We start from the raw sequence: 23,406 nt of genomic DNA, 5'->3' as shown, positions 1-23,406 counted from the left end.
TTTCTGTGGGAGTGGCGCAGTGGGTAGGTGCTTGCCTTGCAGCTGGAAGGTTGCAGGTTTGAGCCCCTGTCCCTGCGCTGCGTTGCGTCCTTGGGCAAGACACTTAAACCACATTGCCTAACGGTAGCGCCGGTCTCTGGCTGCATGACCACAGATGCTCGTCTCTAGATGAGTGATCTGGAACGATCATTTCGTTGTGTGCCTTGTGCAATGACAATGAGTTGAATCTAACATCTAACTTAAAAAATGTTTAGTCTGTACACTTTCACATTTGTGTAGATGTTGTGTATCATAGGCTATGCATTCAAGGCAAAAAGCTCTATTTTTCCAGAGACTTGGCAACTATTCTAGTTGCAACTAAATTTTAATTCTTTGAGTTAAAAGTACATTTACTCAAATACATTCATGGTCTGATGATTCAACAGTTGCTAACCTAACTTACATTAATATAGGAACACATATTGTTAAGATATTACCAGCTTTTATAATGACTAATGCAGAAAAAAAAGATTTTGTGGCGAATATATTTATATATTTATTTAAAAGCAGCAGAAGCAAAATGTATATTTATTTGTATGTCATAATGCATATGTAGGCTTATAATGTTTTAACACATATAAAATGCACCATGCAATTTTTCATTTTTAATTTTAATACAGAAATATATCAATTTTCAGCAGTCATCAGTACAAGCAAACAAGATGTGAGCAAATTCTGTTACAGCTGCCCCCAATATGGGATCTCTAGAAAGCAACACCTACATCAGCATGAGTTATTCATGTCCATTTTTAACAGATAACCTGTAGATAAAATTGATGCATGTTTAAATCCATAGGCAGCAGAAGAAAGATACTGTGAATCATGCAACTTCATCATGTCAAAATCAGTTTTGTCCTCGAGAATTTCTAGTGAAATGAAACAACTGTGCACTTTTGCAACTGGGACTGATATTTTAAACATGTTTTAAAATTATCTAAACATCAGGAAAAAATCCGCATACTGTGTTCGTGCATTAGTTAAAGTATTTCGGTTTTATTATGTTCATAGTTCATACTTTTCCCCCAACAAAATACATCTCACAGTTATTCAGTTGTGAATAACTGGATAACTGTGAGATTATTTTTTATTAAAAAAAATAATCTGAACAAGTGAACAGTGGGAAGTAATCAAAATTAGCTGCACTGTTAAGTATTAATGCACTGATAATACCAACCAAAAACATACTGTGCTCCAAAATTGACTATTCTATATGCATCTGGTATCGTTATGACGCTGATACTTCTGCACTTTTACAGTACTTTAGCCTTACGTACGTAACTCTGAAAATAAATAAATAATTAAAAAGATTACTCTTGTCTGCAATTGAAGATTTTCACAAATAAAGTTTTATAGAAAGAGACGAACGCAGGGGGCGTGTCAGCTGTCAGTGGTCACATGACCCGGAAAATGTGGGGCTTAATTCCTGCGTTGAACTGCTCCCAGCTACTACGCTTTTGCCCTTCGCAGTGCAAGCCTTTCGTCTGCCCCATCACGACCTCCGACCCTTGGGCGGACCCTCCTAAACACACCATGTCGGGTAAGACACCGGCCGACTCTCGCGGGCGACACAACGATACCGGAACGCAGTCACCCCGAACCGGACCGGAGCAGGGCTGCGCGAGCTGCCTGCATCCTCCGAAATGTCACCGCGTTTTTATCAAACGCTGCATACCTGCTGCATCCCTCGCTGCTAGTTTCATGTGGAGCAGAGAAGTTGCGATTTGTTTAAATGCTTGTGCAGTCATTGCATTGATTTGATGAGTTTCTGCAGCGGTTTGGACCAAAGTAAAGTTGGCAATTGTGAAAAGCGGTCGCATCCGGTCGCAAACTTCAAAGTCAGAGGAGTTTTAAGCAATTAAAAATGTCAGGAATTTTAAGAAGCATTGGGTTGAACAGACACAATAAATAAGTGATCTAACACACAATTATTTTTTATTATTTTAGTGATTTTTCATGTTAAATTCTGGGGGTAATTCTTCCCAATTCTTTATGATTTGGCTGTAAAATACCGGAAAATAATATAAAGTATTCCTTCTTTAGACCTCAATCATATATTCACTTTCTATGTACAACAACAACAGCAGCAGAAGAACATTAAATTCTCAGTTTTTAGGTGCTTAAAGACCAAAATACAGTTTAAAATTTACTCCTACTCTCTGATTTTTTAACTAAATTATTTTTACCAATTCAATACTGTAGTTTCTCCGTGTCAGCTGACATTTTTAGTCCAGCATTAATGTTTAATTCTGATAAGTGTGCACATAGCTAATACATAGCTAATACTGTAAGTGTACACATCTGGATTTCACAACGTGCATTTGGGAATTCCTTGTGTTACCTTACCAGCATTGATGATTTCATCATGCAAACTGTAGTCAGTTGGATTGGAGATTAGCACACCCTGAAACCAGCTGCTGGCTATAGTGTCACATTTACAGCACACAAATGTGAGTGCTTTTGCTTTCTTTTTTTCACCAAAAGTTCGAACAACTCCTGCTTGTAGAGGAACCTTGGAGCTGAACCCATGTACTGATCATGTGATCAGTCTGAAGTGGTTTTGATTAAGTCTGTTTGATAAACTAAAAGTTGAGTTAGAAATTAAACTCATGTAAACTTTGTTTTGATTGCTTTATGGCTCACCCCCCCCCCCCCCCCCCCCCCCCCACTAAAGCATGTTAACTAGTTTTTTCTAAATTTTATTACCCCTCTTATGTGTGCTTTTATTTTTTTAAAAATACATCATTAACGTCCTGTTTTTTTATTTCATTAACTTCACTTAGTTTCTCAATGTGTACGTGCTCTGCTGTATGTAGCCTTGAAACTGCCTCCTCCCCCTTCCTGTCAGTACACTAAAAGGCCTCCGGTGCTGCTCTGTGTATTACTATTATTACTAAGTCCTAACGTGGTTAACAATTAGATATCGAAAATGTGGTTATATAATTACTAATATAGTGTGTGCACAACACTGTAACACTAACACTGAAGTAAGTATGGAGGTGTCTGCTTCCAGTATGGGTTACTCATGAAATAAGCGCTGTGACTCAAAAGTCTGAGATCGCTTGTTTTTAAAAGAAAGGTGCATTTGTTCTCATCTAATATAATCATTACACATCATTTATAACACTTGTGATTAATTTCTATTATATAAATGCAAATGTGATTTTTGTAAACAAAGCAGGCTTTGAACAGGCTACGCATTTTAAACTGGGTTACCATAGTATATCATTCTTCACATCATACCCAGAGATCATAAGGCTTCATGTAGCCACAGTTAACCCTGTGGGAATGCAACACATGCTTCCTGTATTGCCCTGTAGGTGAGAGAAGGCTTACTTGTACGCTCAGTCCGCTTAGAGTTCCATGAATCAGATCTTAGCAACTGTACACCACAGCCACGTGGGTCAGGTTTCCCAGATGCCCCCCGACAGCTTGTGCATTCAGCTTGATGAATGCTCTCAGCTGGCTCTGGGCCTGCTTTCAGTCAACATTGCTTGCCCCCTCTCAGTTGCTGATTTATGCTCTGGAGACTCATCAAACACTGACCTTTGCACAGCTAGTCTAAAAATGACAATTGGATAAATGAATTGTACCGATACAAGGGATTACAGTAATTGCAGAATGGGATCATGCGGATTTAATTCCTGTCTGTTATGGAGGAAAAGTAGAAGAGCATGCATTAGTTTTATTGGTTTGACTCAGAATTAGGAATTTTGCTTCCATTATTTATAAAAAAAAAACCGCAACCCTGGTTTTTTTGAAAAAGATGATGTTTAAGACACTCAAACTTTTTATCCTGTGGCTGAAAGACACATGACGTTATGACAGTAATGTGATAACACGTTATTCATTTGTCTGAGTGTGTGTATGTGTGTGTTTCCTCAAACAGACCAAGCTTTTGTGACACTGGCCACAAATGACAGCTATGCAAAGGCAGCGATGGTCCTCGGCCAGTCGTTACGAAACCACAACACAACCAGGAAGCTGGTCGCTCTCGTGGGACCTCATGTTGCAGAACAGTGCAGGTAACAGCATCAACTGTGTGTAGATTGAAAGAGATGACATACACACTGATATAAATCATACTGCCTGTTTTGTAGAGATGTGCTGCACTCCATTTTTGATGAGGTGCGCGTGGTGGATGTGATGGATTCAGGCGATTCGGCTCATCTGGCCCTGATGAAGCGTCCGGACCTGGGAGTGACGTTCACCAAACTGCACTGCTGGACGCTCACACACTATAGCAAGTGTGTGTTCATGGATGCAGACACACTGGTGAGAAAGAACTCTGGTAACAGCACAAAATCCACACAACATTGATTAAATATCATGAATGTTTTCTCTGTCCAATTAACACTTCTTCTTTTTTTTTTTTCATTATTTTTGCTTTTTTTTTTTCAAAACAGGCTGCACTGACTCACTTGGCAACACACACAATGCTTTTTCTTCTCAAACTTCCCCCTTTATCATAAATTATTCTTAATACGTCTATATTTATATATTCAGGTACTATCCAACATAGATGAACTCTTTGAGAGAGAGGAGTTATCTGCAGCTCCAGATCCTGGTTGGCCAGACTGTTTCAACTCTGGGGTTTTTGTCTTCAGACCATCCAATGAGACCCACGAGAAGCTCATCGCATTTTGTGGTGAAAATGGCAGCTTTGATGGCAAGTGTTTTTGTTCTTTCTCTCTTTTTAAGGCTCCCATCCCAATCTTAAGGAACCCAAGGAAATAATTCCAAATAAAATGCAGTCTGCAATGACGATGCAGCTCTTGCATAACTTAATATAGAGTTGAATGAAAACATCTAGCCTATGGTGCCCCTAATGCAGGTTTCTGGAGGGATTTCATGTTTACATTATTTAACCTGGTAATCAGCAAATTGTGGCACACTAAAGGAACATCAGTAACCTTGCAGGTATTTGCTCATAAACCAAAAACATTTGATGAATCAACTCTCTGGGAATCACAAACGTCTGCTGAAAGCATTACAGCAATACATCAAGTGACTGTTAACAACTTAGGTAGTTGAAATTGCTGTTCTAGAAGCCATGATGTAAAAATATTAGTATTTTTCAGTAAGAAGTTGTGTTTTCCAAATTTATACTTAGTGTTCTTGTAGGCAGCCTTTTGTGTGGATGGCTGGTGGTATTTACTGTGACCACCAAAGAGTCTCGCCTCTTGAAAGTTACAGGAACTCAGACTACTACTTAACTTTGGGCAGAATGACTCTGAGGGTTTCTTTGACATTAAATTCAATGATTAGGCCAAGGAAGCAGCAATAGCAATTCACAGATCAATAAAAAAAATCAAGTGCAAGAAAGATCAAAACTAATCAAAATAATAATCAAAATTGTGTCGGTAGCTCAGTAAGTAAAAAAAAAATTATTGAAAATCCTCTACCAAATTGGCCTGACCTTCTCTGTTCAGGCAAAGCTATCCTCTTCACACTGTTTAATAGAGTTTTTGCCATATGTTGTCACTTAATGTGTCTTGTCACAGCATTCGCACCATTCCCTTTGAGCTTCTATTTTTACATGTGAGATAGCACACAGACTGTGGGAATGTACAGAATGTGATGGTGGTGTTGAGTATTCTTGTATCCACTAAAGTGTGTCTGCATTACTGTACAACAGTCAGAGAAGAGCAGTCGGATAAGGTGAAAACGCCTGGAGTTGAAGAACACTGATACTTTATAAGAAAGACACTAAATTACAAGTGTTGAAGGCTCTTTTCAAGTCATTTATCCGCTGTCACACATATGAAGTTATTATCCTGTATATGAAATTGTGTATTTTAATGTGTACAAATCACAGCTTTTGGCTCTCCGTCATTGTGCTCTATTATGTCAAAGTGCATTTAATAATCCATCTATTTGTCTCTGTCTTCAGGTGGGGATCAGGGAGTTCTCAACAGTTTCTTTAACACCTGGGCGACAGCAGATATTTCCAAACACCTCCCCTTTATTTACAACCTCAGCAGCATCGCCATCTACTCCTACTTGCCAGCTTTCAAACAGTTAGTATTCACGTACACGCACATACACACAGTCTCCCTTTGAAAGCTACGGAAACTACCGAATTTGAGCATGTGGGGAAATACTGTGTGTGTGTGTGTGTGTGTGTGTGTGTGTGTGTGTGTGTGTGTGTGTGTGTGTGTGTGTGTGTGTGTGTGTGTGTGTGTGTGTGTGTGTGTGTGTGTGTGTGTGAGTGAGTATGAGAGAGAGAAAGAGAGAGGCATAAAACTTGCTCAAGGTCAGTTCAAAGGTTGCATATTTGTGCGTGTGTGAGTGGGTGGGTATTAAATGACAAGAAGTCACTGAAACCTGAAGCAAACAGAACACACATTCTACCAAAACCTGCCTCAAATAAGAGGAACTGCAGCAGCTGTATCCTTTGTTTTATTTAAATCTGAACCCCGTGTGGCCTTTTGGAGGAGACTGGTGGCTGTGGTGTGTCGTCATGAATATCTTCATACTCACAGATGTCATTGCTGACCTTTAGGAAAGGCAAGAAACTGAAGCAGGGAGTGGGTCATGCAGCTTTTTAAGTTAATATATGCTTCAGAATTCATTGGTCATGATTACCAGTCACATTATCAATAAACATCCTGTTCCATTAGCAGCCACAGATGCTCATGCCATAACACAACATAACTCCATCATGTTGGTTTGGATCTTGAGGTAAACCCTCATTTGTGGAGGCATTTGTTGTCTTGTCTCGATAGTGCGAAGATTTTTTTTCTGTCTGTTGTCTCCTATGTCATTTTTTTAAAGAATACACCAAACTGTTGATTTTTCTCCTCTCCTAAAGTTTCCAATATCACCCCAGTGGGTCTGTTTGCTTTTTTCCCTCATCACAGTGAAGTCTTCTTCACTTTTTGGATGCCCTGTTGAGAGTTTCCCTCAACAGCTAACTGTCAGTCTGTTGCTCAATGACTTTGGAGCCTGTTAAGACGAATTGGGGCTTTTTCTATTAAATTTAAGATGAAAGAGTGACTACACTTAAATCACTTCTTGGTTGCTTCATTTCGAAACCATTGTTGTGAAATATAGAAGCAAAATTGTGTTCTTGTCCAAATAGAAAAAAATGGAGGCTGACAAGGACTGGTATGCATTATGTTGTTGTAAATGTCAATCACTAATTTGTTGTTGTACTTCTGTTAGTTGGAAAGTATAATTATTTTTGGATTTTGGGGCCCTCTGCATGTCCTCCTGCTTTTTCTCCTGCCTGGCAGCTCCATATTCAACATCTTCTGCCTGATATATTCACTATCCCTCCTCTGCACATGTCCAAATGATCTCAGCCTCACCTCTCTAACTTTGTTTTGAAACCACTCAACCTGAACTGCCCCTCTGATATACCCATTTCTACTCATTCTACTCATTTATACTAATTTCCTGTCCATTCTGAGAGTGACCGGAATGGACAGAAAATAATCTCATGCTGCTTGTGTGTTGTAAATTTGGTGCAACTGACCTCTGGATTTCAGCACTATTTTGGTGATTGCAGTTGCATTCTGACTGATAGAGAGTTATCCATTGATAGCCTCATTATATTCTCCAGCCATTATGTTGCCTCAACACTGTTAACTCCAAAACTTTTGTAGCTAACAGTAACAGTGTTTTAGAGACCACAGGAATGAGTTTAGAGCCCTCCCCCTGCATATTTCTCTCACACTCCTTTTCCTTTCTCATGGTCTCCTGCTTATTTGCACAGGTACGGCCAAGGCGCAAAGGTGGTGCACTTCCTGGGCAAGGTAAAGCCATGGAATTACTCCTATGATGCTCAGAGAGGAGAGGTCAAAGGTCAAGCCTTGTCACCTGACCCCTGCGGGCTGCACCCTGACTATCTGCTGATGTGGTGGCAGGTGTACGCCAAATCTGTGCTGCCTTTACTACAGAAGGCCTACGGAGATACTCCCTTCCACAGTGGCTTTGTAGAGCAGAGCGACGAGGTATGTTAAGAGTTTGTGGGTCTCGGGTGTGGCTGGTGGGAATGTGATGAAACATTAATGACTGTGAATATATGTGATTTCAGGTGTTGTAGCATGTTGCATAATCAGCACGTCCTGAGTGTGTCAAAACCGCTAATTGCACGGAGACGCTCCTTTCTATTGCACATATAAGTGTGTAGTTCCATCACATTTTTTTCCCATTTCTTCTTAAGCTGCTTTTAAAATGTGAGGTTTAGTCCTAATAGTAACAAGTAAGAGTTGACTGGTTCCACATTCCCCAGCACCAGACCACGTCTGTTGCTGCTGACTTTGTCATTCCTCTCAGCAGTGCCACAACTGCATGAATAGCTTACTGTCATCAGTGAGCTGTGCAGAACCTTCGGCAACTGTTTAACACAGAATAGCAGGAAGTTGCCATGCGGTCTGTAAGTCACAGCGCTGTAGTGTAATAGCTTTGTCACAAAGGAAGGCTGCCAAAATTCTGCGGCTTTGCCCAACAGCCTGAAACTGTGCCATATTGTGTCACACTGACATGTTTATACAGGCAAGCAAGAGGATAGGGGAATTTTCCATTTGCTTTAGCTAACTTTTTAAAACATATAATGCTCTAGTTCTTTAGATCTAGACTCAGATCTGCTTATTTGACATTTTTACAGAAGGCTGAAAATGATGGGTAGAAATTAAGCACAGATCTTGATCCAGCTGAATTAAGGACAGTGTTATTAAGAAATCTTACTGAAATTGATTGGAAATTGGGTTACTGAGGAACTAACAAACCTGTTAACAGCACAAAACCTTCCCTTGGATATTTGACCTTCACTGTGCAGAATAATGCATATTTACAGTTTGATACTCGAAGGTGTTTCATATCCCTCTGCTGAAGAATTTTCTCTTCAGGTTTAAGATGTGTATGTACAGGCTTTATTGTGATCCGGGTGGGTAAAGTCATCAGCATTACTGTAATCAGAGTAGACACTGCTGTGAATTAGGAGACGCCTTCTATCCAACAGACAAACTTCTGGAATTAAACTATTTGTTTATTAAACTATAAATTCTAGTTCACTTGCACTGGCTACAACTTATTAAGTGTCCATCCATAATCTAAAACTGTTAAGATAAACAGCTTATATCATCACCAAAAATAGCACTACTCTGATCTGCTGCAAAATGTCTAGTTTATTTTTGTACTGTCCTTAAGAAATGCCTGCACACACTGAATGTGTCTCAAGGGTAGAATAGAGCAAATTCCTCTGTGAGGTAATTCCAGCTCAGCATGGCCAGGCTTGGGGAAAGCAGTCCTTATAAAGTATTGCTGTAGTTTCACTTAATGATTCATTCATTCTCTCCACATGTCATGCAGGGTAAGCTTCACGAGGATGTAAGAGAGCAGCCGGCATCCTCTCCTCCTCCTCTTCCTCAGAAGATTTCATCAGATGCGCGGAAGCAGCGTTGGGAAGCGGGCCAGATCGACTACATGGGCGACGACTCGTTTGCCAACATCGAGCAAAAACTTAACTCCTTCCTGAAGTAGTGGGCGACCGAGGGAGTGTGACGGACACCGGTTGAAGCACTGTGTGGTTGGGTGGGTGGGTGTTTGGGTAAACCACCGCTCAGTGAATCACAGGGGCTTGATTGGCAGGTGACTGGATGAATGCTTCTAAGCAAAATTCAGTCTCCCTCTCTGCATCCTGTGCAGAGGGTTAAGTTTGACAAAAATTCCCATGCACTCCACCTTCCACTTTTTTTCCTCCTAAAGGAAAAGTTAGACATTTTAGCATAACTTACTTTCTTGCTGAGAGTTAGAGGAGAAGATTCACGTGTTTTTTATGGCAAGTGTGAAACTATAGCAGCAGCTGACCAACTAACTCCCTTAGCACAGACACTGCAAATGGCCAGCCTCATGCCTCACCTCAGTGCTGTGGATGCTATTCTGAGATGTAGTTGCATAGCTATGGGCACAGAAAATATATTTTGAGATATGTTAATAAATGCCAGAGATGTTTATTGTCTGCCTGATTAATGGAGTATTTACCCAAATGAAAAAAAGAAGGTTAAATGCAGGATTTCCACTGATCCCTTACACTAGCAGTGGAAGACAGGTTGCAATAGAACTAAATTTAAAATGTTAGCTTCTTCCCATAGAAACAGTTCAAAATTCTGGGTAGACACATGTATTCAATTGTAAAACTATCATTGGAGATGCTTTTTACTTCTGAAATGAAGAAAATAAAATGAATTTTAAGTAAATTACATTTTTTCCCCCTCCTATTTTCTTGTGCAAGGATATGTTACCCAATCGCCAAGTAATGTAGAAACTACTAGTCTGTGTCCAAAGTTGGCAAAGACTGGCTATTAGCAACTCTACAAAAGCTCTAAAAAAGGCAGTTATATATTTTATAAGCACTAATGTACTAATGTTTTGTTTTTTTTTTGGCCAAGAACTGTAGGCCAAGGGAATAGCCTAACACATAAACAGTGATTTTTAGTGTGCACAGATCAATTTTATGCTGAATAAATGAGCTGTAGCTTTGTAATCGATGAATTTCCAGGTGCTGGTTGGTCAGTTCTGCTTTGGCTGTTTGTCCATCTCAAATCTTCATGCTAAGTCAGGTTAGCCAGCTGTGTGGAGCAAATCCTCTCACCAAACTCTTAACAAGAAAGGCAGAAACTTGTAGCTACTTCCTAAAATGTCTGTTCCTTTTAAGTGTTCTTGTGCACCTGTTGGAAATGGACTCGCAGTCCTGAGTCTTCCTTTGGAAAATCTGAGCAGCTTAACTGAAATGCAGTTGCTTCAGGATGTTTCCATCTATCCTACCTGCAATAATCCTCTCTGTTTAAATCACTCTGAAGCAGATATGCAGCCACTGGCTTCTCTCATGCTGTTTTCAGCCAGTTGTTACAATCCCGCTTTAATATGACAGTGTCCACCTCATCGGAGTGCACAGATGAGAGTTCCCGTCTGTGCCTCTGACACTCACCAGCTTCCTGTGACTTCAGCTTTGTGTTGTCTGGTATTGTATTAGGGCTAGGCCTGTTGTGTTGTATTTGCATGGCGCAGAGTTAAAACATGGATCAGTAATGGAAGTGCTTCCGTCCACATCCTTGATTAACAGTCAGGTTTTTCTTGTATTCTTGTGGGATTGAGCAATAGCGCACTCCCCGGGCATCTGTTACCATTTGTCCGTCCCCTGCATGTATGCCACTGTCTTCAGTGCGTCTGTGCCATTAACTGGGTTTCAATTCGTTACTTCCTTTCTGTAGTGTAACCAGCTGCCTTATTGCTGTTCACTGTTTACAAAACCTCACTTACTGTAACTGCTGCTAGTGGCACAACGGATTGAACGTTGACTCTGTCCTTTGCTGTTGCCAATACCCTCTTTGCTTCACTCCAGCCGAGTGCCCTCAAAACTGTTACCCACAGCTGTTAAGTAAAATACTCCTTAAAGCTGGCAAGGTTGATAGAAACGTCCATACGTAGCTTTTGAGTGTGAAAGTAGGTCATAATTATAGTTACATCAGTTAATGCACATCTGTCCTGTTTCCCAGCTGTTAGCTGTACATCCCTCTGAAAGAGCAAATAAAAAAACACCTTTTATCCACTTCTTCTGTTGTTTAATTTTAATATACTTGTGGCTGGCTGTAGGGCTGCAACTATATATGATTTCTGTCAAAATCAAGGTTGTGGAAAATGGCAGGTGTAAACAGCCCAAAATGTCTGGTTTTATGTTGCCTAAGAGATTTGGGAACTGTATTTAAAGTTACTATTAATACTATAATTATTTTCTTTTGGAAAACTAATAGATACATTTTAGTGGGTGGATAGATTGCTGACATGTTTACTGAAATGCTGCCATCATTTATTCTACCTTTCCTTTACACAGTGTGACAACTCAAAAGGTCAGTTGTGGAAAAGGTCTACAGACTAATCAAATGCACATCATCAACAGATCCTTTTTTTTCTTTTAAATTTTTTATTTAATATCTGAAAGCTGTATGTACCACATCAGTGTTGTGCTGTTCTTTAATTCAGAGTTGTAGAAAAACTCAAAACATCCAGAACATCTTCATGGCTGTTAAATTTTGCATGGTGAAAACTCAAAAAGTTAAACTGCTACAAGGTAGGTAATTGGTCCAACTTTCGCCTCAGTTAACTGTTAACCTTACTCTCTTTATCAGCCACTTCCACTTATCAGCACGTCATTGACTTGTAAAAACATGTAAATCGAGACTAGCAGTTGCTAAACATCTCAGCTGAATAATATGAATGGTTGCCAAGTGGTACACCCTGCAAATTAGTCTCAAAATGCTGACTTAAAAAAATGCGAGCATATTTAGCATCAACAAAAATTCTGCCTGGCCCTAAAAAACATACAGAAAAATGGATGGTTACAGTTCAAATGCAAATCACTGTTTGTAACTCGTGTTGACATCAGTTCAAGTTCAGCGTCGCACGGCTACAGTTCCATCAGAGCTAGGATGTCATCGATGCGAGTCGTCTTCCTGTCGGTGTTTGTGGAACCGAATGCCTTCTCTATCAGGTCCTGCTTCTTCCTCTGGATCTTCACCATTTTCTCCTCTACGGAATCCTTCACAATGAACTGCAGGAAAAAAAAAACAAAACAAAGTCAGGTTCTCTAGTAATAAAGTAGGGGATGCATTTTTTTTTTTTTTAAATAAAAACAAAAAAATTCACTAGTCACATCAGCATACCCTATGGTATGGATGGTACAATGTCCTTCCAGCAATGATAAAATGCTGGAGTACAATAAATGGTGAGAGACAAGTTTCTTACCTTAGTGACAACAACTTTCCGCTTCTGGCCCAAACGGTGGCAGCGGTCAATACACTGCTCTTCAGTAGCTGGGTTCCATGCCTAAGACAGACAGACACACACACACACACACACACACTTGAAATATTTATTAAACCTTCTATGATAAGAGAGCTACAGGTTTCACTTTTAGATAGTCTTTGTCATCCTTGTGCACATCCAAATTGATGTTAATGGCTGCTGACTAGTGGTGCACTTTGGTCCCGTTTTGACTTGTCATGCATTCCCCAAGCTTTGTAATTTGATGGATGCAATGCAGCTAGCATGGCTATGCTGGAGGCACAAATGTGCAGGAAGGTCAGTCTATGAAACATTAATGCAGATGCCGAGGGATTCCCTACAGCTGAAAAAAAAAATCTACCATCACTTTGTTTCAGTTAACTGGGGATATGTTTGATATATTTTATATTTTAAGCAACGGCACTGATCATTAATAGACCGCAGCGAGTCAAGCATGCCTCAAGTGTGAGTATAGATGATTGTGGCACAGTGCTGACATCTGCACAATGACCTTTATTTCAACCATAAACAGCTTTATTTGAGATAGGAAAACCAGCCAGATCCTGATGCATACCAGTTCTATCAGTTTAGTTATTAGATAACAGCCTAAGTCCTGACCTAGCCACATACTCATGTATGTCATCTGTGCTGCTTTATTTTTCCCCTTTTCATTATGTTTTTTTTTTTTTTAATGGTTAAATAGGTGTGCGACCTTTAATGATGGCAGAGCTGGCCCTTTTCTAATTTATTTAGCCCACCTCCACTACAAACACTAAAGAAAATCTTAATCATTGATAACATGAGAACAAATAACAGATACTTAAATGCTGTCATTCTCTTTGACCACCAGTCTCATGCATATATCCATCTAGCATGCACAAACTGATACATAAAGTAGGCTGTGGTTGAATGTCCATTTCCACCAGGTTATGTACTTACAGGGTCCATGAGGAAAACATGAGAGGCAGCGGTCAAGTTAAGCCCCACTCCTCCAGCTTTGAGTGACAGGAGCATGATGGCAGGGCTGCCGGTCGCAGAGCTCTGAAATTCCTGGATGACATGGGTCCTTTTCTTCTGGTTCATTGTGCCATCCAAACGCACAAAACTGAAGCCATGCTCTCTGTGGAGAAAGGAGTTCCATAATGACTAATCAAATGATATCTTTAATTAGATCAACTAAATTTGGAAAATAACACAATCTGTATGTTTTCAAGGTTAGTGTCTGTCTTGTAGTAGATAATTCCACACAATCAATAATAGAGGAAGCAGCTAATACAGAAAATGATCTAAGCTGAATTTTGCAGAGATAAAAGCCAGCTTTACAGCATCAGGAGACTCTTGTTTATGTAGCCTCCATCAATATTTATTGAACTTAGTTGCACTGTATTTTTTTCCCTGGTCATCAAAGAAACAGCTGCCGCTGCTTCTTTCAGCTGCTCCCTTTAGGGGTCGCCACAGCAACTTATAAGAATTGTTCAGTTGTCTTAAAGTTGCTTCTTAGTTGCTGTGTTTTTCTACTTTGTGCTTTTGTTTCACTTACTGTTATGTATTTGATATTCCTCCTTTCAGTTTACCCTACGTCCCTGCTGTACTCTGTATCATCATGTCTTAGTCTGTGACATCCAGCTGTTTAGTTATTTTCTGTTTTATTTTGGCATCCTTGGTCTTTGTTTGATATTTAGTTTTACATTGTTTAGTTACAGCTCTGTTCCCTGGTGTTTCCCATCATCCTAATTACCTGGTGTGTATTTATTGTCTGAGTCTCCCTTTGTTCTTTGTCATGTCCTCCCTCCTAGCGTTGTGTCTCCCTGCTCTCTGTTCTCCTTAGATACCTCTTCCTAGTTCCTCCACTGCAGAGGTTTTGGTCTTTTGTTATTCCTGCGAATGATCAGTATTAAAGCTGAACTTTGAGTTTACTTTGTGTCTCCTGAGTCCCGCCAACCACACAGCTTGTACCCTGACAATACCAGGTCTCACTATCATCTTGTAAACCTTTCCTATCACTCTGTTATCCTTCTGTCACTCGTCTCCACCTATTCCACCCTCCCTGCGTTCTCTTCTTCACCTCTTTTGTGCACTGTCTTTGGATGATTGACCCCAGGTATTTAGACTCATTTGTCTTCACTACATCCTGCTCCTTGCATCTTCACTGTTACACCCATTTCCCTCTCACTGACACGTTTTCTTTCTTGCTTTGACTAACTTTTATTCCTCTTCTCTCCGCTGCATACCTCCACCTCTCCAGGCTCTCTTCCACCTGCTCCCTACTCTCAATACCGATCATAATGTTGTCTGCAAATATCATAATCCATGGGGGCTCCTGCCTGACCTCATCTGTCAACCTGTCCATCACCATAACAAACAAGAAGGGTCTTAGAGCCAATCTCTGATGTAATCCCACCCCCACCTTGAACCCATTTGTCACTCCTACCACACACCTCACCACTGTCTTGCACTCCTCATACGTGTGCTCCATCAAAGCCACAGCACTCACTGCAAATCCTGAATCTATACTTTTAGTGTGTGTGTGTGTGTGTGTGTGTGTGTGTGTGTGTGTGTTACCTGAGTGGAGTCTCTAAGATGGTGAGGAAACGTGTAAACTGAGAAACAACCAAACACTTAATGCTGCTGTCTTCACATCGCAGCCTGAGCAGGTTTCCCATGAGTGCTTGCACCTGCAGAGATTTCAAAGAAAGGAAAAAAACAGCTGTCACATGGTAAAAGCCCATTTTACACACAATGCTAAAGAACACATCTGAAATTACTTGGGGGCCAAAAAAAAAAAGAGCTGAAACTACCTGATTGTCATTTCAATATACCTCATGATATTAATGGCTGCACACTATAGAACATTAAATAATTAAAAAAGTTAATTTCTATAATATATAACCTAAGACCCAATATGTTTTGTAAACAATGTGTTCTTAAAGATGCTGAGATGCAAACATTTTAAAAGATTCAGACTAACAAAGTGAAAGATGCTATCAAAGATTTTCTTTAAAGGTTTAAAGCCTGAAGCCTCATTCCCGCTGCATCCCTCACTTGTGAATAAGGGAGCAGCTCAAAGTAGCTTTATTGTGGATGGTAACTGTCAAAGTTTTTGGTACCACCTCTACTGTGAAGGTTGGCTGGGCCGTACCAAATGATGGAAATTAAGCTAAACTGTCCTGCTGCTGTTGTAATGTCAGCTGTGCTTTTACTATTTTTAACTCCTAGTTAATTTTACAGCCTCAGAATGTGAGTACCTTTGAGCTTGTCCTCCACCTCTCAGAGTTTGTACTATTGTCTTCTTCCATTTCTTCTTGTGGAAACTCCACCAGTTCACTGGTCTTGATGTCACCTCGGCACAGGGGACAGCGCGCCATCTCCTGTGGAAACATATGGAACAAGAGAAAAGATGAAAATATTAATAAGCATTCAAATTAAATTGAATATATATTTGTTTCATGTAGAATTACAGTTAATTTACAAATGTCTGCTACACATATACCTCTCCTGAAGTGCTGATGACCTGGGCGATGCATGGCCGGCAGTATACGTGGGCACAGTGTGTAATGACGGGCAGCTGGACCGAATTCAGACACACAGAGCACTCCTCATCAGAGCCGCTGGCCAGCACCAACCGCAGCTTTTCTATAAGACGCTCCCGCAGCTCTGCTGGTGTTGCTGCACCCCCTATGGCCAGATTTTTGTATCAATACAGGTATTTTTTAAAGGTAGGGTGTTAGCGCTCAGAGCAAAGGAAAAACATCCTACACAAAAGCAAACAAAAAATCCTAGCTAAAGAGTTTCCTCACTGATAACATTGATTATCAACTGTGTACAAAATCTTTACTCGTTTTCATTTACAGACTTCAGATTTTACCTAAATCTGAAGAGGTCTTTGCCAGCAGGTCAGGGTGGCAGCAGTGTTGTCGGAGCCTCATCAGAATGGCAAGCACATCAGCATAATTCCTCAAGACTGTCCCTTCAGCAACATATCTACAAAAATGCACATACAATTGTATAAAACAGTTTAATATTTTTATTAAACATTTAACACGAATGAATCAACAGCCACGTGTCAAATAGTCTCACACAGTTACATTTTGTCTTTGTAAACTGCAAAATCACGTACTCATCACCCCCAAACATGCTTACACAAGTACATTTACACATACCATCAACACATACCTGCCAATTGTCTTTCTTCCTTCAGTGCGTGCCAGCTCGTACTCCTCCCTCTCTGGCGGGCTGAGCTCAACTTGCTCCATGTAGACTGTCTTCTCAGGCAGTGACACCAGAGGGCGCCCGTTCACCTCACTGTTCTTGGTCCGTCTCAGGGTGATGCATTTCACTAGTGTCTGAAGGCTCCTGCACACAGTAACAAGTTTCACAGTCTAAAAACGTCAGGTTTCTGATTATTTATAATATAATATAATAATAATTCTTTAAAAGAAAAAATCCACAAACTTTTATCATACCTTAACTGAAAATGCTGGTATAGTGTCATGTTAAAGTAGTTCTGATTTTAAAAACAAAAAAACAAAAACTAGGACAAAGGGCTCTTTAGAAGAAATTACACCCTGGAGCTTGGATGCCTGCTAGGGGTAACCTTTGTTTCTCTTTTCTGAACTAAATGACTTCTGTCGTATTTCAGGCCTGCTTCCAGAACAAAATGACTGGATGTGCATTGGAGGTTATTGAGGGTCAGCTCTGCCTATACAGCTTACTAACGCTACACTTGGAAAAATCCAGAACCTATTCTAATGGTCATCAATCCATGTCTTTATTGATATATAGGTAGGTGTCAAAACTCGTCATTAAGAGTGCAGGGAAGGTTGTGAAATGCCATCTTTATGGGGGAAAGAGTGTAAGCCTTTTTTTTTTTTTTTTTTTTTTAAACAGAAAAAAAAAAACTTTCAGGGTCAATAAATGCAATATCATATGTAATGAGTAGGGAAAAATTAACAATCTTAAAATTAAAGCAAAGAGAAGAAAAGCAAAATAAAAGGTTACTCCTATTCTCTAGTAAATGGCACCCCCTGGAGTATTGCTGCTATGCTGAAACAGTCTAAAAGTTAAAAGCATCTCTGAGCACTCACTGCAGGCCGGCCCTGTCTCCATATGTAACAGGTCTCTGGATCACTCGGTTCCACCACTCTCTCACATCAAAGGGCTTCAGACGCAGGAAAGCCACCTGCATCCACAGATCCTTCACACTGTTCTGGATAGGAGTACCTAAAGAGAGAGGGGGTGAGGGGAATGAATGTAACTGTTTAACTAACCGTGCCCCTTAAATACTGAATAAACATAATACCATAATTTATCCCAACAACACTGCAAATTCTACAAATAAATCTGTTAGAACTTTTCATAACTGGACAGAAACCAAAGACCAAGCGTTGTGAGACAACACTTGGTCTTTGGTTTCTGGGTCTCGGCAACACTTTAAAAATCAAAACAAATAATTGCAAAACCTTTTTAAGACCTCAGTAAATAGAAAATACGATTGAACAAACAATCATTCATCTTTGTAAGTGAATGTGACTGAAGTGGTTGCATCGTATACATTAACCTCATGCTAGAAGCTGCAAACTTTTCACGCCTTCCCACTTCCAAACCAACAAGCAAACCTTTTAATCCTTCTAGAGGCTACCGTGAAGATGCAAATGGGACAGCAGAAGAGACAGATTGTGATATTCAGTTCACAGTCCACATAACTACAAAATAAATATGTCTGAAAGGGACAAAAACATTAAGTGAGTGATCTGAAAATTATTTAAATTTAAAAACTGATTTAACAAATTAATTATTAAGTCTGAAACAATTAAATTTATAGGAAATATAATATAATCAAGAAACATATGGTTTCCTTCAGTTTAATTTCAGATATTTATATGAGCAGCAGAAACCCTGCCATACCATCACAGTCATCCACTGTAATCTGTGTGTGCCTTTGTGTGTATATTAAAACATTAGGATACCTGAAAGAATCCAACGTCTCTGAGCTTTCAGGCCAAGTACAGCCTTACTCATCTGTGCATTTGGGTTTCTTATGATGTGTCCCTCATCCAGCACAATCCTCAGCCAGCTGATTTCATGGAGGGGACTCTTATTCTGAAAGGAAATCATTGTGGCACATTGAACATCACCTAAGAGAAACTTACAGTCCAGCAGCACAGACATTTATTTGCTTTTGAATGATAAAAAATGATTTAACTGATGACTAGTTTATCTTCTATTTTTGTTTTGTGCGAATATTTCAGTCCACATTGCAACACTATATATATCCACTCACCACAAAATCAGAAGAGAGGACATTGTACGTGGTGATCACCACATCTTGAGAGGACAGAAACTTTTTACTCCTGTTGCGCTCGGAACCATAATACAAATACACATTTAACTTCACGGTAGGGTCCACATGCTGCTCAAATTGGTCCTGCAAGCAAGAAGAGAGGAAAATGACACCTATGCATTATTTAATTTTAACTGTAACTCATTGCAATGGCATCCATGAATGCAGTTCTTTCTGAGTTTGCTCTATGCGTATTCCTACCAGCCAGTTGCTGAGCACAGAGAGCGGGCAGATGATGAGAGTTGTTCTTGCTGATAAGTCATCTGTGCTCTCAGCGGTGGAGGATTCAGCACCTACGCCTACAAATCCAAAAAGCAAGTCTCAAATATTACTGCACTGTCCACCTTCTCTTTCACTAAACAGAAATCTATACATATGTATACACTGTTAGAACTCACTCTGCATGAGATTGGACTTTTTGTCTGTTTTTTTCTTCTTTGAGCTTGTGTCAGATGTTGAGCCACTCAGCGCTGCAGCAAAGTCCAGATCCTCGAACAACACCGAGGCCTCTGCATGGAGCACATAAATTGTAAAGCGTCTTTGGGTGTCTAGAAAAGCGCTATATAAGACTAATGCATTATTATATGATTTCAGTCATGGGGAATAGTGATTATGAGTGTTTAGAAGCAAATCAATTCAGAGCACGCATGCATCTATAACAGTGCACAAATGCAGTTTACTGGGCTTGTACCCTTACTTGGTTTTCTCTTGGTGGCTTTCATCTTCTCTTTGCTCTTGCCTGTTAATTAGGGGAGTCAGGTTAAAAATGCAGCAAAAACAGCACGAACTGTTTTAAAATAAATGTGTGGAGATGACAATAAATTTTTACTTTTCTCTGCCTTATCTGCTGCCTCCACTAGTGTATCAACACAGATCACCTCTCCCTGGGTACTGATTCACACAGGAGCATATCAGTTTACAGCAGGAGAAACGTAAATAATCTGCGCACTGGAATTGGGTCATGAAATACAACACAATGCTGAAAATATAATTAGAGAAACAAAGTACATCAAAAATACACTCACAGGTTAGAACCCCCTGATGCACCACTCACTCCAGCTCCACCTGCCACGCTGCTTCCTGAAGCAAATGTGCCACATTATTTATTTATTTATTTGCATATTTCTACACACCCATTAAATGTATTAAAAGTTTCTAGTACCTTCCAGTTTGAGGGCCATTTGTGGTACAGTTTTAGCTTTAATGGGTGAAGTCTGCCCCTCCTGCACACATGTAATCGCACACTTTGTAATGGGTCAACACAAGTCACTCATGCAGCATATTTTTTGAAAAGAATACAACACAGTCCTGCTTACACATTTCTCCACAGGCAGTGGCTTTCCTTTGTGAAAGTTGGTGAGAATCAGTGCAATTACTGTGAGAGTTTTACCCTGAAAAAAAAAAAAAAAAAAAATGGAAACAGCTTGATATTTGCAGACTGTGAATGCTGTTAGAGTATCATCACACAATTGCCAACCCAAGTTATAAACAGTGTATAAACAGTGTTTTCTATAATATGTCTTAAGCCATTATGTTAAACTAAGGCATATATTTGTGCAGGTAAATGTGTGCATCTGTGTGTCACCCACCAGCCCCATGTCATCTGCCAGTATCCCTCCACGAACCCTCTCCGGTATCTCTTTGGCAGAAAAACACGTGAGGGTGTTGTAGTAGAGCTCGCCTCTCTTCTCCCAGAATGGTGGAAGAGCAGCTTTGTTTTCTCGAGCGCACATCCAGGACAGCGCCTGCTTCTGATGGAGCAGGAGGGGAGTAGCCACAGCCTGGAAAAAGAGACGGTTCACATTAAAGCTGCACTCCAGTTGGTGACAACTTGGAGAGAAATACAAATCCTTTTCCTTAACTGCTGCACAAAAAAAGTCAAGTCAATACATATTGCTAATAGCAGGTAATAAAATACAGATCAAATGCCTACCTCAACAGCTTCTTTCTCTCCATCCCTACTCTCCATCAACCCTTCAAACAGGTTATCAAATGCATTCTTTAGCTGAAAGGAAAATAATATGAGTAAAAAAAACTGTATTTCACAGTATTTTCAACACAGCTGGAAATTACAGTAACACTACTCATTATTTTAGCACAAGGATTATGTACTTGAAAGTCTTAACTTACAATGTCCTTCAATAATAATGGCATATAAATACAGTATAGTAATGACTACCTGCTAGTTATTAATTACATAAAATTTTGATGGTACCTCTACCGATTCAATGGAACAACATTAACATTACCAACCACATAATTCAATCTGTCCAGTGAATAATAACCCATAAACACTTATCTTTGACTCAGCAGACCAAAATAGTTAATGCCAAATAATGCATTGCATGTTGTACAAATTATTCAGCCTTATAAACTGATCTGAAAATATTTAATGTTATGTATTTACCTCCTCTGCACTTAGTGGGATGGTCACACCTTTTTTAGATGAAAATGCATAAGCAGCTTGACTAGTAGACCACTGCTGATTTGCGCCTGAAATCAAACAAATGCAGGCACACAAAGAAGCGCACACACACACACACACACACACACACACACACACACACACACACACACACACACACACACACACACACACACACACACACAAATAAAGTCGACTGAGTTAAGGGCAATGACTGAAAAATAATAATTTCAATAGAAAAACTGGATAAAAATCGGAGAGTCCAGCATGTGGGGCGTACCTTTCAGGATGCTTCCCTCTGTATTCAGCTTGTATCCTCGCCGTGTCATATGTTCCAGTACAGAATTTTTATTCTCTTCTTTTCCCCAGAAGGACAGCATCACTGGCATGGTGTAGGTGTTTTTCGTCCCACAGTACACCACCCTGACAAAGCCATGAGAAGTGTATAAGTACACATATAAAATCACAGCTTTTCAGCCTCAATCCTCTACACTACACTATAAGCAATTAAAATATGAGAAAATGTTGTAAATAGTTTGATAAAATAATGTAAAAAAACAGCAATTTGAGTGGTCAGTGCGCCCCTGAATGCCTTTCTTTAGGGTTTTAAGTAATAAAGTCCTATTCTGTTATAGGGGCTATAGTGACAGATAGATAGCAGCTCACCCTTCTACTTTAGCTAAGTTGTTGTCCATGACATAAGCCATTGCTGCTGCCAGCTCCTTCTTGATGTGTCCCACTTGATTTCCGTAAATGTTGGCAACCATCACGGCGTTGCGGTCATATGGATTCTGAGGCTGCCGCACTAAACCAACCATCTCCCCTCGGTTCACCTGTCCAGAGAGTAAAAACACCTTTTGTTTTTAAGGTTTCTCCACATGTATGTGACCTGTGTGGCAGTTGTTGTTGTTTGTTTGTTTGTTTGTTTTCTTCTTCCTCCTCTATCCACTAGAGGCCTGGAGTTGAATACCCCTACACTAGGGGAATAAAAGTAACCCTGACTGATCCTCACCACGCCTGAGTAATATCTCAGGCCGACCACGGTTCCCTTTAGCTGGCCGAACAGCACGCTGCCGTCTGCATCGGGCTCCTCAGACGCTGCAGCTCTGATGGCCTGGCTGAGAGTCTCTGCATTGTTTTCATGGCGATCTGTGAAGAGGTCTATCTCACTGAACCTGCCCCAACCAAACCTCCACCTGCGGGAAAACTGCATGACTGCAGCACAGAGAGATAACAGAGCATGAGTTTTGATAAGAGAGTATTAAGCAGTCTGAACTCACATGGTAACACAAGCTGCAGATTGTAACAACGGGACATAAACTTACTAACTTTGAGGACACACAGAAAATAGTACTTTTACACTGGAATTAAACTGTAATATAAATAATAAAGTCAGCTTGCCAACCTATACTTACTCACTTATACGCTATTATGAGTTAGCCTGCGCTATCTTACCCAGTAGTGTGTCCATACAAATAACAGACTGTTAAAGGCAGAGTGTGTGTGGACATAAAACAAATCGTTCATACGGTTTGTCTTCCCTTCGGTGATGACTGCAGTTTTGTAGTTTCTGACGTATTTTGTTGATGTTTGAGGCACTTTCAGCTGCTGCCTATTCAAAGAGTCATAACAGTTTCAGTTGCTCTGTAACTTCCGGTCGTACTTTCAAAATAAATTATTCTGGTTCTTTAAAAAGCTTGAGAAAATACCCCCCTTTTTTATGGAATCTCTTATTATGTTTACTCATCAAATGAGATGCAAAGTGAATATGGAATTTTAGCTTTTATCAGCGATATTCTCCAACAAAAGCAAGCAA

The 23,406-nt window shown here is 40.0% G+C and overlaps 2 protein-coding genes across 3 annotated transcripts; one reads left to right on the top strand and one right to left on the bottom strand.

Moving 5' to 3' along the window:
* Positions 1-1,434: 1,434 nt before the first annotated feature.
* On the top strand, positions 1,435-11,589 carry gyg1a (glycogenin 1a). Its single transcript, XM_030718905.1, has 7 exons — positions 1,435-1,576; positions 3,926-4,061; positions 4,137-4,311; positions 4,543-4,705; positions 5,930-6,056; positions 7,757-7,994; positions 9,355-11,589. Exons 1-7 carry the CDS (start codon positions 1,435-1,437, stop codon positions 9,523-9,525), a joined length of 1,152 nt encoding a protein of 383 aa, XP_030574765.1. The 3' UTR covers positions 9,526-11,589.
* Positions 11,590-11,980: 391 nt separating this feature from the next.
* hltf (helicase-like transcription factor) lies at positions 11,981-23,248 on the bottom strand. 2 transcript variants are annotated; one of them, XM_030718666.1, is made up of 25 exons: positions 23,120-23,248; positions 22,603-22,805; positions 22,257-22,423; positions 21,871-22,013; positions 21,573-21,658; positions 21,099-21,170; positions 20,755-20,946; positions 20,482-20,556; positions 20,328-20,388; positions 20,191-20,245; positions 19,995-20,056; positions 19,863-19,904; positions 19,564-19,674; positions 19,367-19,464; positions 19,106-19,249; positions 18,792-18,924; positions 17,910-18,045; positions 16,999-17,178; positions 16,691-16,806; positions 16,316-16,500; positions 16,071-16,193; positions 15,388-15,500; positions 13,765-13,945; positions 12,787-12,867; positions 11,981-12,592 (listed from the first exon to the last, which is right to left on the bottom strand). In XM_030718666.1, the coding sequence occupies exons 2-25, from the start codon at positions 22,801-22,803 to the stop codon at positions 12,449-12,451; spliced, it is 2,901 nt and encodes a 966-aa protein (XP_030574526.1). In that variant the 5' UTR covers positions 22,804-22,805; positions 23,120-23,248; the 3' UTR covers positions 11,981-12,448. The 2 variants fall into 2 exon arrangements, with proteins under 2 accessions (XP_030574526.1, XP_030574525.1); XM_030718665.1 differs by having other exon boundaries at positions 23,046-23,160.
* Positions 23,249-23,406: the final 158 nt, after the last annotated feature.

This window comes from Archocentrus centrarchus, chromosome 22, assembly GCF_007364275.1.
Source record: "Archocentrus centrarchus isolate MPI-CPG fArcCen1 chromosome 22, fArcCen1, whole genome shotgun sequence".
Taxonomy (NCBI): Eukaryota; Metazoa; Chordata; class Actinopteri; order Cichliformes; family Cichlidae; genus Archocentrus; species Archocentrus centrarchus.
The sequence above is the reverse complement of the archived record's forward strand: the minus strand, read 5'-3'. Positions and strand labels throughout refer to the sequence as shown.

Excerpts from the sequence above, each read along its gene's own strand:
- hltf (XM_030718665.1), bottom strand. Across the intron at positions 20,246-20,327 it reads AATGGCCCTCAAACTGGAAG|GAAGCAGCGTGGCAGGTGGA; the intron begins GTACTAGAAACT and ends CATTTGCTTCAG. Across the intron at positions 16,194-16,315 it reads TCATCAGCACTTCAGGAGAG|GAGATGGCGCGCTGTCCCCT; the intron begins GTATATGTGTAG and ends ATGTTTCCACAG.
- gyg1a (XM_030718905.1), top strand. The coding sequence starts at position 1,435 with ATGACCCGGAAAATGTGGGGCTTAATTCCTGCGTTGAACTGCTCCCAG. Across the intron at positions 4,312-4,542 it reads TCATGGATGCAGACACACTG|GTACTATCCAACATAGATGA; the intron begins GTGAGAAAGAAC and ends TTATATATTCAG. Across the intron at positions 4,706-5,929 it reads TGAAAATGGCAGCTTTGATG|GTGGGGATCAGGGAGTTCTC; the intron begins GCAAGTGTTTTT and ends CTCTGTCTTCAG.